Source organism: Boleophthalmus pectinirostris, unplaced genomic scaffold (genome assembly GCF_026225935.1).
Source record: "Boleophthalmus pectinirostris isolate CB_2022bp ecotype Guang Dong unplaced genomic scaffold, ASM2622593v1 HiC_scaffold_10, whole genome shotgun sequence".
Taxonomy (NCBI): domain Eukaryota; kingdom Metazoa; phylum Chordata; class Actinopteri; order Gobiiformes; family Gobiidae; genus Boleophthalmus; species Boleophthalmus pectinirostris.
Genome location: NW_026570971.1, coordinates 23,126,005 through 23,144,375, shown reverse-complemented (window position 1 = coordinate 23,144,375; position 18,371 = coordinate 23,126,005). Strand labels below are relative to the sequence as shown.

The following is an 18,371-nucleotide window of genomic DNA, read 5'->3' as shown; positions in this document are numbered from 1 at the left end:
CAAAGTAAGTAAACTTTACCCTTTAGCATCAAATGCGTGCGTGCCGCAGTAATATCAGTAAATGTGGACCATTTACACCTCTATTCACACCTCATCTACATATCAATGCAGGTCTGGTAACATGTATACGGCCAATATAGTCACTTTACAGTAGGCCAAAGTAAATGAGAAACAACAAAAAGTACCTTCAAAACCAACCTCTCAGATCACAACTCTTCACAAATATGTCTCCTTTTAATCCTGACTCAAAACAATCGTCCGTAAAAAGAATTTGTGTATCACTCACCTCCGTTTTCACACTAAAACAAGCAGTAGTTTTGTTGCTGGCCTAAACTGTGCTGAAATTAACTTTTATTTATAGTCAATATCTAGCACAAGGGCATTTAAAGTCAGCGCCTCAGTGTTGCGCACTGGTGTAAACAAGATCATGTGAGTTTCAGGGGCAGTATGACGTTAAACACAGACAAATTAGACCTCTGATAAATACTGATGCAGTGGCACATATTAGCACATTTATCTGTCTGTAAATAGGATTAAATAGACGAAATATAGAGAGTCTATAATGAGGTATAGCATGCCGATGTGGACTATCGGCCCATACAATAATTCCTTCTGTGAATAGTGGTGCCTCTCCACAGATAGGAACTGTAATGTAGCGTAGTGCTTTAACCTGCTTGCCTCCCTCATGCTAGGCAGGCTGAATATATACTGTGGAACATTCTAGACAAAGCAATACCATTTCTATGGACACAAGCAGGTCCCGGACGATCCACTAGAAAAGTTACACAGTGCACCTGTAAACTAAAGAAGCCCTTGAACTCCAAAACACTCCTAATAAACCTCAAAGCCCCATAGTCCCTGCACCACCAGCAAACCTAACCCCACACTTTGAGACCCACTGCTCTAAACATAGCACCAGTACCCATTAACGGGCAGCTGGTGTCTGATCGTCTCTGCCCACAGTAACAACATCCAGGGCCGAGGAAGTGCCAACGCAATGCACACTTCTGCTGCAGCATCTGTCACAGGCTCAGAGCAAAACCAGCCTCTGCTAAACATTTGGTACAAGAATCATGTGGGAGTGAACTTCTGGCCCACAAGCTCATCGTCTGAGAATTCAAAACATTTACACACTGTACGCTGTATGGTTTGAAGATATTAAGTTCATAGTCTTTTTGCCAAGTTGACATCTTTTGTATCCTGAGGTTAAACCAGGACTAAAAATGGCCCAAATCAAAGTCCAATCCAATTAAACTAAGACTAATTACCTTGCTGACAATAAAGCAACAATATTTTGGCAAATCTATTTTGTGCTAAAACACCAAAAAGAATGAAAGGATGGACAAATGTTGAAAATATCACTTTATACAAGTATGATTACACTGCAAGTTAATTTTATTTTCAATTTTAATCAGCCTTAGAAGAGATTAGTCTAAAAAATAAGCTAAACAAAACTGTGATACAATGACACCTTATGCTTGTGATATTGTCAAGAACATATAGAAGCTCCTATATTTTATCTGTAATCAATGCTTTTTGACATCTACAGGCAGTGTAAACCTATGGGAAACCCTGCATAGTATCCATTTTCAACTCTGTTTACTTTACCACAAAAGATGAAAAAAAACCACACTAAATGTATCAAGGTTGAAACAGCATCAAGCTTAAGCTGAAAGTGCACACTATAATCAGTAAAAACAAAGCAACTGATGTTATCGAACAAACAGGAAGCTCCTCTGTTTAAACACATGACCTTATGCCTGACAAGCACACTCCTTTAATGTTGAAACTTTACCTACCTTTAATAACAATGCAGCGCAAACAGAATGGACACACACACAGGAAGTGACATAACAATGACATCATGATGGTGGGAGTTAGTACTGTCATGCACTCCAGCTTCTCTGAACCTTCAGGATAATAGGAAAAATATGGGTGTTTCTTTGAATGACAACATACAATCAGTATTGCCTGGTTTAGTCCTGGTTTAGTCCTGGTTTAAACATGGGTCAGCCTTGGCTAAGTCCTGGGTAAGTCTCAGCTTTGTCCTAGTTTTGACCTGGTTCTGATTTTCATCTTTCTGGGATAGTTCTAGGCCAATGCAAGCATTATGATTAGAGCCCGACCGATATATCGGTTGGCCGATATTATCCGCCGATATGAGCACCTGGAAGCATATCGGCTATCGGCCGATATTTCACGTGGGCATGTTATGCGTCGTTATAAAGCTTAGACTCTCTACATTATGTTCATTTAATCCAATTTACAGACAGATAAATGTCCAACTATGTGGCTCTGCATCAGTATTTATCTGTGGAGTCATTTGTCAGTGTGTGTGTCCGTACTGTCCCTGAACACACCCCCAGAGTCACGTGCGTTTGTTTACATCCGCAGACATAGATCCATGTGCGCAACACTGAGATTATATTATTTTTACGGACAATCGGTTTGAGTCTTGATTAAAAGGACATTTATTAGTGCAGACTTGTGATGTGAGGAGGAACCTGTGTGAACGGTGAGTGTTGGAAATACGTGGACTTTGAAGCAAATTTTGGTTGTTCTGATTAGGTTAGCTGCTGTAGCTCTCACACATAAACAGGCTGTTTTCTATTGGCCTATTGTAAAGTGACTATATTGACCGTATATTTGATACTGGACCTGCATTGATATGTAAATGAGCTGTGAATAGACGTGTGAGTGATGAAATTTGGGCGTATAAATAAATTACCACGGCGCGCAGCATTTACGGCTAAAGGCCAATAGCGATTGTTTATTTACTCGCTAGTAATGATGGGTCGGTCGCGAACGAAGCGGCTCTTAGAGCCGGCTCTTTGAAGCGAACGGCGGGAGCCTGATCGTTTTTGTGATTGGGAGTCGTGTTTTCTCTTTCTCTCAGTTTTTTCTCTTTATGCCGTGTGCAGACTCGTGGGAGTCTGACAGCGGCAGCGGCTAAAAACGAAACTTTCAAAAATATGCGTGTGCATATATATATTCAGCATAAAATAAATAAACCAGGACTAATCTTGGGGTCGAGAGAGGGAGAAAGATAGAGATCGAGTCCCGACACTCAGTCCTGGTTAAGTTTTGGTTTAGTCCTGGTTTACACATGGTTTAGATCTGTTTCAGTCCTGGTTCAGTTCTGGTTTAGTCCTGCTTTAGACCTGCTTTAGTCCTGCTTTAGACCTGCCTTGACCTGCTTTAGTCCTATGACATATCATGTAAAGAGGCAGAATAACAATAAATGTTGCCTAAATAAACCCAGTTTAAAATCCACCAGAGCCAAACCTAAGTTTTTTTTTTAATAATTCAAGATTTACAGTGAATTTTTACATCACTAAATATATCGGTGATTATATCGGCTATTGGCAGCTCCAACTCCCATTATATCGGTTTCATATCGGCCACAACAAAATCCATATCGGTCGGGCTCTAATTATGATCTGGATTTGTCCTGCTTTTGATCAAACTTAAACTAGAGTAGTATGTGTTAATTCCTCAAATAGTTTTCTATGCCACTGGATTCATCATTGCTTGTTTTAGATCTACATCAAAACATAAGTAAAACATGGCAGCCTAGTGAAAAGTTTGAGAATGGCTGGTCTCTACATTAGTTTCCAAGGTGAACCGTATAGAGTTGTTGGCATGTGGACTTTGAACAAACAGCCCTATTCTCAGTACAGTGTAAAAGTAACATGAGCCCAGCCCCTGCAGGTGTGGGCCTCCTTCCTCAACAATTAAGTCATCAGTTCCTGGAAGTTGCTGTTCTCTTGAGCAACGTTAGCGCAGTTAGCTTCAGCCGTGGGAGCTACGGCAGAGTCTGGTCGCCTGGCAACCACATACTACATGGTTCGGAGGAGTGGTAGGGAGTAAAAGCAAGAATGTATCTGTGCAAAGGCCTGAGGGGAACTGAACGCCAAGTCATAGAAGAGTACTCAAATAAGCAATTACTTAATAACTCCTGAATTCAAATCAATACATCAACTGTATAATCAATTAATTAGTTGTGAGAAAAATGCTTACATAGCCAAACAGCTCTGGGGCACACAGTGATGTAAAACCAGGCTATTGTCCAGGATATTTGATATTTATAACTAAACACATGTAATGATTAACAGATTAATAAAAAATCTATTGACACTTTGCTGATGTCATTAACATTCCCTGGGGGTGTGATGCTAACCATAAGCTTAGCTCTGTCTGAGGCTTTGTCAGACTTTAATTTTAATCTAATTTTAACGCAATCTGACCACAAAGAACTCACTAAGCTGGAACTACAACAGGTGAGATGAACATTGCTGTTAAACAAGTCTCTCACATGTGAAATTAAAGTCACAAGATAGTTAGTATTACAAAACAGGACTAAACAGGACTATGGATGCTTGTATTGATCATTGGCTCCTGAATATTTTCTTAAGTTTTCAGACAATCTTAAAAAAGTCTGACCATGTTTGCCATGTGTGCATTGTGTCACCATGGTAACTCCTAAACATTTTACCATTTGAGACATGTAGAAAACTCCCAGCATGATGTTACTGTAAAGTATCAATACTCCATAAAAGCTTATTTGCTTATTTCTGGCCATAGTGCAATTTTTTTTTTTCAATTTGACAGTGTGAAATCTCCCGTGCAAATTGTCAGTGGTACAGTTTAGTTTAGTCTTTATTTGAAAGGACAAAATACAGAGACAATAAACTCATAAAAACAGAGATTATAGTTTCCAGCTGCAGTCCCTGATTTCCAGATTGAATTATATAACGCAATTACTTTCAATCAGCCTAAAAATCAATTCACACTGTCCACTCTCTGACCCCCACACACACCCCAACACCCACACACAAGTACAATACAACCACACATCTCAAACCATTAGGTATTTACAATCATTAGTTTCAACTTAGAAAATACATATTAACCTACTATTTCTAAATTTCTCTAATACACTGAAATCTAGCTTTAGTCAAACAAGTTTCAGGTATAACGAAACAGTCTGGTCCCACGCAAACATAAATATATTCATTCCATAAGGGTATAGGGTATAAGGTATTAAATTGAATTGTATTGCCACAAACAAGAGGAAGCAGAGGAGTAAATATCATTAGGTTGGGTCAGGTCAGGGTGGGCGGACAGCAGCAGACACACACGCCTCTGCCTTGACTCTGCTGTGACTGGTTGCCTGCTAAAGACACAGTAACTCAATAACAGCTTCTGCCCCTGGCTCTGGTCTGTCCATGTGACCATCTTCAAAGACCACCTCCGCTTCCTTCACTGCACTGTACCAGCAAGTTACATGCTCGTAGCCTACAGCTCTTGAGTAGAAAGCATGTGATTGCATTTGAAATTCAAGGATGTTAGAGCTATACACTGACACCGACATTAAATCTAAAAAAGTACTTTCTAGTGGAGGGTTAGCCATGAGCTTGTCTTGAGTGATTTTATTGCTTTGAAGTATTAAAAGCATGGCATTAAACCTATCCATCTCCTTGGAGACAAGCAGAGGGCTCCACCAGGCCAAGTTCCAGGTCAGATCTGTGGAGACTGGAGAGAAGGCAACCCCTCTAAATTGAATAAATGCAAGATATTCAAGTTTAATGCCAAACTATGAAACATTCCAGGCAAAGCAAGAACATCTCCTTAGGGACAAGCTGTTGATGAACCTCCACCAGAAAAGTAACATAGTGGATATTTAAGATTAATACATAAGGATAATTCTGTCAATGACGTGACCAGCTATCAATATTAATATTGATATTTTGCAGTGACATCGCACTGGGGGTGTTCTACATGTATCTCTATTGTCAAAATGTTTATTAGTTACCATGGTGATGGTTTGATTGTCTGAAAATTCAAGAAAAAATACAAACTTGAGTAAAAGAGTTTCAGAAAGAGCAGTGCTCACAGTTAGCTTTACTACACTTCAGCTGCAATGTATTAATTGTGCAGACATTGATTTAAAAAAATAATGGACAAGGCTTTGAAGTTCTAGGTCTATCTAATCACATAAATACTTTTGTAAGTCTTAAAGATCAAATGGACAAACTCATTAGCAGCTCATCTAGAGTGACGTGTGAATGACTAAATGCCCTCTTCTCCTTTAATAATGAACCAGGGTGAGGAGGTATTGATAACACTGTGGAGGAGGCAGGTTGGAGTGGATTCTCAATCAGGTCTGAGTCACCCTGATGTGTCATTGGCTCAAAGTCTTTTGTAACCTGAAATTGGATGTGTTCCCAGGAGCACTGACGTTATGCCCAAAAAAACTACAACAGCAGACACGCGCGTGTCCGGTACTGTGATGCACGTAGCAGGCAGGAAATAAAGGCAACAACAATTCCGATCACTGCCTATGCTACTGACAAAATAACCCTAAAGCGGGATAATCTAACCTAGCTGTTTTCTAAATACATAGCATAGCATTAAAGAGTCTATATTACGCAGTTTTGCATACACCTTCTTTAGAATCATTTGGATGATTTAACCTTGGAAAAGTCAAACTCTATGAAACAAAAGGTAGCAGTTAACTTGAAAAATACAGCTACATGACATCACAAGGTGGAACAGAGCATTTTGAGCTTTGAAGATGTAGACAGACTAATAATAAAGGGTAACTCAAACATGTGAATGAAACAAACCCAGGTATCGTTTTGATGAGGTAACAGCATAGTAACATGGTTTAAAGAATCAATTTAACATTCTAGGAGTTTTAAAGCTCCTCCGTGCAGAGTTAGCACTTTAATAAGTTAAAGAAATTAGTTATATCGACCCACTACCTGAAATTGTATCATAGTGACAAGTGAAAAATCATTCCCTAATTAATTGCACATCTGCTTTATGAGCTCTATAGATATCCACATTTTATTCAGGAAAAACATTTCTTTTAAAAGCGTTCTCAATATTCCCAGTATTTATACGTACTCTTTGTTTAATGTGCTTTGTGCTTTAATGCAAACAGAGCAAGAAATTTCAAATGAATACAGAAACTAAACAAAAACGACACTAAAGCTTTGTCTTGTCGACTCTGCACCAATCTTAAGGGTTATATCAAGGCTGAAAGTGACCAAACCCAAAACTAAGAACATCTGTGAAATTGTCTAAACTGCTTAAAGCACTATCCTATTGTTGAGTCAGACTGAGAGGAGCTTGGCCTGGGTGGAGCCCTGGTTCACGGCTCTCTGAATGGAAAACTCATCTCCCTCCCAAACAAACTTCCCCCTTGAACCTGGAATTTGTTTCTTTGCGTAACTCTTCAGGAACCGACAGCAGCAGGAAGTACATGTCGGCCTGTCTTCTCCGGCAAAGGGTGTTACAAGGAGTGGCAAAGGAAGGAAGAAAAGTGTATAACAATGCCCCGCCTCCAAGAGGTGGTCTGAGGAAGTCCATGGTGCAGGCCATAGACAGTATCATGAAAGTGGAACGAACCAGTGTTGCCATGTAGTGTCTTGAGGTAATGAGCATCATTAAAACATTTCATGAGGCTCAACAAAGTAAAGATTGGCTGTATAGCAACTGGCTTAGAGTGCTAGTGGTAGTAGTTTTGGTGGTAGTAGAAGTGGTGGTTGTGGTTGTAGTAATAGTAGCGGCAGTAGTAGTAGTAGTAATAATAGCCTGTGGCAGTAGTAGTAGTAGTAGTAGTAGTAGTAGTTGTAGTAGTAGTAGTAGTTGTAGTAGTTGTAGTAGTTGTAGTAGTTGTAGTAGTAGTAGTAGTAGTAGTAGTAGTAGAAGTAGTAGCAGCAGTAATAGCAGCATCAACAACATTTAAAGTTTGAAAAAAATAATCCAACAAAATACATTACTGGAAGACCAAATGAACCTTGTTAGACAAGTAGTAGTAGCAGCAGTAGTAGTAGCAGTAGTAGTAGTAGCTACAGTATGTAAAACTGCTAACATTATTTTGAAAGGCAAATTGTTTTAGGTGAAGTATACCAAGATCTAGTTTAGTTCTAACCTTATTGTGGGGATCAAGAATTTATCAGAAAAATTGTCAAAATAAACAAAAGACAATGATGAATAAATGTGTCAAGGCTCACTCCAGAGCGGGGACGGGGCTTAGTGTTCCATGTCAATCAAAACCAACCAACTGCTGTGTGCTGTTAATTTCATAAATTCAGATTGATTACAGCAAATGTTATGTCTCAGTGATGTTGACAGTATATTTATGATCAGTTAAATACAGTTAACTATCTTTATGTATAATTTTCTATAAAAAATTGTCTATAAATACAGCTCAGTTTTGCCAAGGCCTATTAATAGACCTATTTCCAAACTCTAAACTTAACTGTTCTTAAACCTAACCCTGATCCTAACCGTAACTTAAACCTGATTTTGAAAATATATATCAATAAAATCATTATTTGTGAGCATAATTACAATCAACAAAAAGTAATTATGGTTTGGCATAACTGTATGGGGAAAAACGCCCCAGATCCATCAACGGATAAAAGAAATACTGGATGTGTTTTTGGTAGAATTTTAGGTCTAAATTTGCTTTGTCTTGTTTAGCCTTGGCAGCACAAGCGAATATGGAAACACAGTTGTGTGGGTTGCCATGGTTGCAATACAATCTTAGTCCCGCCCCTGGACCGAGCTTTTAGGGTGTCACATCTAATAAAATACTGCAGAACCTAAAGCCCTTCTAAACTGATTGTAGTGGTTCTCCTGGCTATACAGTCAATGTCTATATAAAAATAACATGACCCTTTACTCTTCAAACATGGCTTTGAAGTGTCTTTCAAGCTGTGGGTAGGACTGCAATCTGACATCCAAAGGAGGATCAGAAAGAATGTAACTGAATAAAATGAATGCCTTTGAGGTGGAGTCAATAGCAATAAGGCTTTCCCAATCACTTTTCCAGGGCTCCATCGCCCACTGTCCTAGCTACGATAGCAAAATCCATCAGATAGAGAAGAGACGTGAATAGAGAGAGAAAATCACTACAAAGAACAAAACGCTACAACCTGATGTGATAGATGTTAGACTTTTGATGTTAGTGTAAAAGAAAAACAGAAAATACTGAGACAACGGGAGTTCCTGCTACAGACGGAGGAGGGGGGAGGGGGTTTCTAGTGGGACCTACCGTTTTGAGGCGCTTCACTGCGTCTTCACAGATGTGCATGCCTCTGGACTCCTCCACCTCCACATGTCCCAGGTACTGCAAGGCACAAACATCAGATAAGGTGTCAGTAATGTGAGGCTAATAGTGTCCGCTGGCCATCTTTCCTCTGAAGACATTAACACGTCGAAAAAAGATTAAGAAGAACATAAATAAACCAATTAGCATTTAGAGGTTCATTTGGAAGTAGACTGTGGGGTATTGACCAACATATTAATTTAAAGAAACAAGAACGTATACAACTTGTAAGTGACAGTGGTTAGGACAAAGTGTTGAGAAACAAAAGGCAGCTGAAACTGTTAGATATGACAAAACCAGAGGTCCGTACATAATAAACTAGTATAATGCTATTATTTTTGTAGACTTGGGGAAGACACCCAGAGCATACTCTGAGAAGGGACTGGGGAGAGGCTGTTGGTCTCTGGCCAGGGCAGGCCTAGGCCCTGTCCTGTCTGCTGTAACAAATAATAAACCCTTTTCCTGTATTCCATAAACTCACACCAGGCTTCATAAATGGATTATTATTCATCATTAAGATTATATATATATATATATATATAGCATATATATATATATATATATATATATATATATATATATATATATATATATATATATAGCATATATATATATATATATATATATATATAGCATATATATATATATATATATATATATATATATATATATATATATATATATATATATATATATATATAGCTATATATATATATATATATATATATATATATATATATATATATATAGCATATATATATATATAGCATATATATATATAGCATATATATATATATAGCATATATATATATAGTATATATATATATATATATATATATATATATATATATATACATATATATATATACATATATATATATATATATATAAATGTGTTTCTCACCTTCCACGGTGGTAGGTCTCTCTCACCCTCATTCAGCTCGGGTCCTCTACCAGAGGCCTGGGAACTTGAGAGTTCTGCGCAGTATCTTTGCTGTTCCCAGTACTGCACTTTTCTGGACTTTTTTTTTTTTTTTTCCCCCCGAAAAGTGCAGAAAAGTGCATATATATATATATATATATATATATATATATATATATATATATATATATGCAATATTTCCACAACACCAACTGTTGCAGAGCTCAAACTTAAAGCCAAAATACAACTGACTTTTACAAACAAATCATTTATGAAGTCAAACATTATAAAAGGACACAGAACACCAGGTTCATAGCAGGAAATTAAAATATTACTTATATGAATAACTCCACAATAATTGCAGGACACAAAGGACACAACAGAGAGACAGTCAAGAGCCAACCAAAACCTCCTATGGAAAAGTAGGAATACCAATCTATCAAACCCTAAGAAACACTGTCAAAAACATTTACCCTTCAGATTTCCTTTATAGAAATTGCATTGTTTTCTACGCGGCTGTATTTCCTGTGTAACAAATAGCTAAATGCAGGAGGAAAAGCATTTGTTAGCCCAGTGCTGTGTTTGATGTATTAAACCGGTGTTGGATCCAGCTGAGAGCAGAGAGCCTCATTAGACATGTTCAGGTGAAGCAGGTGGTGGCTCTAAACAAACAGGGATTTTACAGATGACGCTTCCCCTTTATTGAAAATTGCACCATAATTTACAATCCAGCCGACAACACGACCATGAGGAATTGAATTGTGTTTTGGTATGGATATAATTTGTACCAGATGATTGTGACTAAGCAGAATTCCCATGATAACTTTGAGGTACAATGATAAACAATGAAAAATATTATCACTGGGGATAACTTTTAATGTTTGAACTTTTCATACAAATGCTGTATCGGTTAATATCAGGTGGCTACAGTATCAAAATCTGAACTGGAAAAAACTGGATCGGTGCATCCCTAATTATCACAGCAAAAATGATCAAATAAGAACCAATGTTAGAACAGATTTCAGGAGTTGTGGATGTGAGTGCAGATGGAAGTCCAATCAACACCTCGTAAGGAAAATTTTCAAATGTTCAAAATATTCATGACAAAGAAATGACACTTTTTCACATCTTACTTATTTGTAGTTGAAGTAACAGTTTTGGTTACTCTTGAAAAAAAATTCTGACTGTCAAGGCTTATTTTAAATTTTGTCATCATTAAAAGCACAAATGCCAACACAATGCCTCAATACTTTTTATTTTTATTTTTTTTGGGCCCCCTTACACTCATAAAAACAAATGGCAATTTACAAATAAGGAGAAAAAAAGGACTAAGAATGAGCATGGATTTTTGCAGAAACAAACAATTACTTATTTCAGAAGTTATATATATATATTGTTCTGAATTATATGAGAAGATATGCTACAAATTAGCAGCTATGATTGGACAATCTCAAGTTTGGATGGAGGATTTTCACCCTCTTGTCCAAGTCCAGTCCCTTCTGCATTTGAACAGAATGTAGAGAGCACTGGCGGGTCAGGAAAAAAAATATGACAAATTATAACTTAGCTACGCCACCCATCTCTGTTATGCCTAAACAACCAGTCCAATATGACCTGACTACTTACAAGTGAGTTTGAGGAAAGCCTCCCTCCTCCTTTAGCCTGTGTTTCTACGACCCCGACTGTCCCGGGACCATTGTATGAACAGTGTGGGGAGGAAGTCCTTACCCTTTTCCTACAGATACAACACAGGAGCCGCCATAGATAACCCCACCCTCGCCCCCCACCCTCGGGCCCCTGCTATTCTCAGAGTGTGATGTCACAGATGAGTCACAGCACCAAAGTCGTGAACCAGAGCTGCAAGCGTGTAACAGACTACAGAGACGTGCATAGAAATACAAGGGATTTACGCAAGCACAAGTGACCAGGGAAAATCATAATGAGGTGGCAGGAGTTTTCAAGGCTGTGACTAAAGTACAGGCTTAGGGCAAGTATAATATATGAGAATTATTACTTTTAATAAGTTGTAATATTGAACCTAAAAAAGTGCTCCAAATTCCGAAACAAATGCGAGAAATATGTAAGATTTCTTTTGGTCATTTTATTTGTGAGGGAAGTATTGGTTAAATTAAAGTAACTTCAAATAACTTTTCTGGTGGAGGGCTTCCACCATGTACATTCATATACAAGTGTAAAGACCCGCTGTCAACTACTTGTCTCCACAGAGAAGGATAAATTTAATGCTTTATTCCAGAACATTCCAGGCAAAGTAATATCCTATAGGTAATATCTCATTGCTTATGTGAGTTAATGATAGCATTTTTAGTAAGCACATTTTCAAAATCATGTCATTACCCATTCATAGGAGCTGGCTTCACGACGGCAGACTGGGTGTAATCCTGAGGGATTTGAGGAATTAATTCATAGCATCGCAGAGAAATATGTCTGGGAAAAATGAACACAGCTACATATTCAAGATCCTCTTCGAGTAGCAAGTGTGTGGAATCAATCTGCAGCAAACCATGCATTAGCGCAAATCGATTTTCATATGAATGAGTATGTAAATCTACTCACAACAAAAACAGTCACTAAAGCTTTGGTGCATTACAAATTGAGGAGCTACACATCCTCTGATTTCCTCACCTCAGTTAGGGTCGTATGCAAAGTGAGCTTTAATTGAATCAAACAAAGTAAACTACGTATGAAGATTGCACAGTCTGTAAATTATGCAACATATATGTAAAACACAAGCTTTTTCCTTCCATTATATATTTTTTTGGAATGAGTCATCTTGAATACCAATTAGCAAAGCACAGAACCAGTTTAACAGGCCAAAATATTGTTTTCAGGATGCATAGTAGTTTTCAAGTAACTTTTATGTGGTATGTCAAATTATCAAAAACATTTGCTCCTTTCTGAAGGGTACACTGTACTGTCCATGGTTACATTATTGGTTTGCCAGGAGCAAGTTTTCAAAGATTTCAATAGTAAGTTGCCCTGGTAGTTCCATCTGCTTTTCTCTATGGCAATCAGTTTAATGTAATAGAGTGGAACATTCCTGGCAAATAACATCTTCATGAATTACAAGCAGCTAGATTGACCTCTTGTATACATCTGAGAGATGTACAGGGTATCCCCAGGTTTGACTACTCCAAATTTAAGACTTTTAAAGACATTTTTAAAGGCCACTTAAATAAAAATTAAGACTAATATCATACCCATTATGCGGGCGAAAAACACCGATCCAATTCTAATAAAAACCAACCAACTACTACATCTAGAATCTAAGAGCCACTGTGGATAAAACCTACACTTCTCCATGATCCATCCAACGTCTTCCTCCACTGTACTAATTGTTTACACATTGCCGCCGGCGCCAGAAACCAAAGTATTGTTTGTGCATACTCCAAATTAGACGTTCATTCACGTTACGTGATTTCACATTGTTGTTTTTTTTTCCTCTCCCTCCATTTAACATTGCTAAAAATAGGCTAATGAAATTTAAGACCTTTGTGAAAAAAATAAGACAACATAATTTAAGACTTTTTAAGGCCTTAATTTGATATATTTGTATATATTTTATTTTTACTTGTACACATTACATTTACATAATTACCCTCATTTTATTTATTTTCAGTTTATTATTAACATTTTTGCTCTTTGTTGTTATAATATACAGTAATGTGTGAACTATTGTCCTTTAATCCATTTCATTGTGCTTATTCAGGGCTGGGTCATGGTTCAGCAGTCTAAGCAGGGACTCCCAGACTTCCTTCACCCCCAAACACTTCCTCCAGCTCCTCCGGGGGGACGCCGAGGTGTTCCCAGGCCAGCCGAGAGACATAGTCCCTCCAGCGTATCCTGGGTCTTCCCTGGTGCCTCCTACCGATGGGACATGCCCAGAACACCTCCCGAGGGAGGCGCGCAGGAGGCATCAGGAACAGATGCCCAGGCCATCTCAGCTGACTCCTCTCGACATGGAGGAGTAGCAGCTTTATCTGTCCATCTTGCATTTCATACTCATGTGCTTAAATATATTCAAACTGAACATCTTATATCAATTATCTCACTTTACAGCTTGTATTTGTTCCGTGATCAGATGACGAGTGCATGCAAATGAACACTAATGTTACTTAACAAGCCCAAACAAAAGCCCAGTTTGTGGAAGTGGACAGCTCCAAGCAACGCCACTCAGAGCTCCATTGACTCTGTGTGAAAAGCATGGCCCCGAATGCCTGCTTCTTTTCCCACACGTTTTTTGACTGTGCTCCTTGCCTCTCCTCCCATCATTTAGCTCCAGCCGCAACAAGCCACAGCACCAGCAGCAAGCGCTGTCAGGCAGCCAGCAAGCCAGGAGAGAGAGAGGGAGAGAGAGAGAAAGAGAGAAGGAGGGAGAGAGGGAGGGAGAGCGAGAGGGAGGAAGAGAGGGAGGGAGAGAGCGCGAGAAGGAGAGAAGGAGGGAGAGAGAGCGAGAGAGAACGAGAGAGAGCGTGAGAGATGGAGAGAGAAACCGAGAGAGCGAGAAAGAGTGCGTGAGGGAGAGTGAGAGAGCGTGAGAGAGCGAGAGAGTGAGAGAGTGAGAGAGCGAGAGAGCGAGAGAGAGCAGCAGGTTTGGTTGCACCAGCACAAAGTAGGAAGCTGAAGCGTGTAGGAAAACTGTATGACTGAAGCAGACACTAGATCCACAATTGATGCTTTTGCAGCTGATGCCATCAACATTCACTCATTCACTGGGGCTGTGAAGCTAACTGAAGGCACTACTCTGTCAGAAGCTCAGTTACTCAAGTTAGACTTATGAACTAAAGGTGAGATAATTTGTGCTTTTGTCTCTAACACATAAAATTATAGTCACAAGTTAGCTAGCCAAGTCAAGACTTTTTCAGATAGTCACTCAAACATTCTGCCGATAGAAATACATCATAGAACACCCCCAGGGTGTTGCCACTGCAAGTATCAATAGGGTAGCAAATCAAAGATATCATTGGAGGCAGATGTCCGATACAAGCTACATAGAGTGTAAGTAAAAGTAATAAAATAAAAGTATTTAATAATTATCATATAAATATCAGACAATTACAACAGCAGTCCACCTATTGAGATATTGTTTAGTTTACCAAGAATAGTTTTTGCTAGCCTTAATGAAAGAATGGGTGATGGAACATAAAAAGCAAAAAAGATGCATATAGTACTGTGTAGTTTGAAAAGACAGTAATCTTACAAGGTGCACTGTGTAACTTTTTGGTCCATCACCTGCTTGTTTCTATCGATGTGTCATTGCTCTGCATAGAATGTCCCACAGTATGACATGAAACAGCTCTACCTTACATTTATTCAATTACAGGGGGTTTTATAGCTCACAAATACCTAGAAAAACAAGCTTTGTGACAGTGGAGTTGCTTCTCCACAGATCTGAACTGATCCAAACCGTACTGTGAAAACGTTCCAGACAAAGCAATAACATCTCTATGAAGAAAAGCATTTCACTGGCACAGAGAAGTTACACAATGCACCTTTAACACGAAACCTACGCATCAAGTCACATGGACCTTACAAATGAATTCATTATCCGAGAGCAGAAATATCAAAGTTCAGAATCAGTTCTTCTTTAGCATTGTCAAGACAATTTCAGTTCATTCTTCTCTTTTTAGGTGAATGCTCGAACACGCAGGGCGACTATCTGGCAACAATTTCAGTTCATCTGTGCAGTTTTGACTTGTGTTGCCGAGGTGACACTGGAGTGCTCGTAGGAAGTGTACCGTGGAGCCAGTGTTTGCAAAGAGAGAGGTTTTTGTTGACTAAATAGTGTGAAGCACCCAGTCCATTACTCACACAGCAGGTCGGCCGTTCCTGCGAATTACAGCACTTTGCCTTTGGATGCTCCCAGTCTTATGAGCTGCGTCTCTGAGCTCTGCAGTAAGCCACTATAAATAAATACACTACAGCAGTGGTCCCGTGTAAATATGAGTTTTTGTGAATGGTGAAATATGGAAATGTAGTAGTTTGTTGTAGCTTACTCACACACTGCATTTCATAGACAGGTGATTGCTTTGCTTGGATGTCCCTCAGTATGGCATTAAACAAATCAATTAAATGTAAATTTTTTTAATAATACCTTGAAACACATGGATCCCGGTGCATGGAGACAAGTGAAAAGTAAAGCAGACATTGACGGTTTAGGCTTTTTCATAACACATGCCGATACTGCTTGTTTACAATCCAGAGCAAGTAATGGCTGATAACCTCTACTGATATATATTTTGGTCTGATTTTTTTATTATTTTCTTCAAATTATGCAAATTAAATTTACCCACAGCCTTATTTTTGCCACAAACCCATAAGAGACACATTTTAAGCAGTGTTCTAGTATTAAAGTGTTAAAATAAAACTTTGTGCAGATTTTAATTCAGCAGATTGACCACAACAAAATATCAAACTGCTGGAGATTTAAGGCCAATAGCTGATACACTAGAAAATATAATATAGAAGCAGCATGACATTTGAAAATCTTTTATTTTTAATCAATACATTTGTCAATTAGATCTATTTTTTTTATAAAAGAAATGGAAAAGGTGAGACAACACTGACAAAAACATTTTAGCTAGGCCTGTCACGATAACACGTTTTGAAACACAATCTATTGCTCCAAAACTTATGCTGTCAAACTACTTTATGGTACTGACTCAATAATAATAAGGCAATATAATCCCTGTAAACCATTTTTAAAATATACAGTATAATGCATGTATTATAAAGGCATGGTCTGCAACAGATAAATAACAGAATGAGTCAATAATTAGCCAGAGAAGTGACTGACTCTACTTTCTACAGTTCAAATTTATTTGTATAAATAGCGCAAATCTCACCATTTTTGCAAAGAAATTGTATACACTATAAATATTGAGCCCCAAAATATATTTTTCTAGCTTTCAAATATTGAATGATAAGTTGATATAGTAATTATCAGGGGAGGTCTAGTTTTAGCTACTGTTTATCACAGATTATGAAGTAAAGTAACTTTTGTGTCACTATAGAAAAATACTTCATTTTTATACACTGCATTAATTTCTATCAATACTCTCACAGTCTCAGAGGGCAGAAAACACAGTGCACACGCCTCTCACAAATTAGCTTGCACCCCTGATGAAAGCTGTGCTCACTGCTGGAACGCCTATGATTAATCACATGGACTGTCCTTGGGGATGCTGTAACTTTCTGTGTGCAGTTCTAAGTGTGTATTGTAGTCTGTGTCTGTGGGGATGGACTGAAAAGAGGGGAGTCACCTTGACGGCGAAACTGCACTTTCCACTGCGGACCGCCTCCTCATCCGTCTGCCATTGGTGCGGTCGGCTCGATTCGGGAACGTACACATCTTTCTTCCGGCGGAAACTCTGCCGTAGCTTGTTCATGGCTGAGCCCCCTGAGAACAGAACAAAAGAAAAAGAGACATTTATTAATCAACTGCTTGCTATTAGCACCAGCAAAGGTTAAGTAAAGGCTGGGGGGATTATAAGCAACATCAACTAAATGCTAATGTTGAGCCGCAGGGAAATTTCACAAAGCTGCTGCAGAGTCTGACAACACAGGGGTGAGGACATATTTCCTGACTTTGATATAAGACAAGGCCGGTGAGGATAGGGTTGCAAAATGCTAACTGCTAACCACAATTTATATATGAAAGTGAATGTAAGGCTTTCTCATTAAAATGATTACAGATGTTAAAATAAAAATACATAAAAAAATGCATCCTCACCCCAAACTTAGACAGCTGTTTTTCTGTTATAAAGCCAAGGCATTACAGTAATAAAAACTGCATTCTGAGTGTAATCCTAATGTCACAAGGTCAAATTTTATAGTTAAGGTTATTGTGAGAACTATAACTTTAAATGATACATTATTATAACTGTTATGAAATCAAACTTTATGAAGGGTTCAGTTTCAATATGCCACCCTCTGTGACAAAAGTCTGGGCACCTCTGGGTTGAGTTAAAAGGACAAAAATAGATAATATAAAAGCACTTAACATGTAAGTTTACTTTTTAGAGAACAGACTGAATTGAAATTACTTCATTTTGCTTCAACCATTTTGCTTCCATCTTTATTCTTTATTGTTACAAAGTAGTGTTGAGAATGCAATAGAGTAGACAAATTACGAGACCCATTTAACTCTTATTGGTCATATACAACTGAGTTTTGTAGACGGCAGTTTAAATGGAAGTAAAATCAAAGAAATTAAGGATGCTCATTCTTTTGCATCAAACCGTTCCCACAGCTTTCGTCTGTTTAGGCCTGAAGGAGGAGGATTCAGAGCCAGATGTGAACAGATGT

General features: G+C 38.3%; 1 protein-coding gene across 4 annotated transcripts in view; it reads right to left on the bottom strand.

Annotated features, from left to right (window-relative positions):
• Nucleotides 1-17,460, bottom strand: part of numb (NUMB endocytic adaptor protein) — a 29,627-nt gene extending 12,167 nt beyond the window's left edge. For all 4 annotated transcript variants that reach the window (XM_055156298.1, XM_055156312.1, XM_055156303.1 and 1 more), the window contains exons 1-2: nucleotides 17,327-17,460; nucleotides 9,071-9,145 (exon numbers count right to left, since the gene is read on the bottom strand). In XM_055156298.1, coding sequence (XP_055012273.1) covers nucleotides 9,071-9,145; nucleotides 17,327-17,452 — 201 coding nt within the window. In that variant the 5' untranslated portion in view covers nucleotides 17,453-17,460. The remainder of the gene's footprint in view (nucleotides 1-9,070; nucleotides 9,146-17,326) is intronic.
• Between the last annotated feature and the right edge of the window lie 911 nt (nucleotides 17,461-18,371).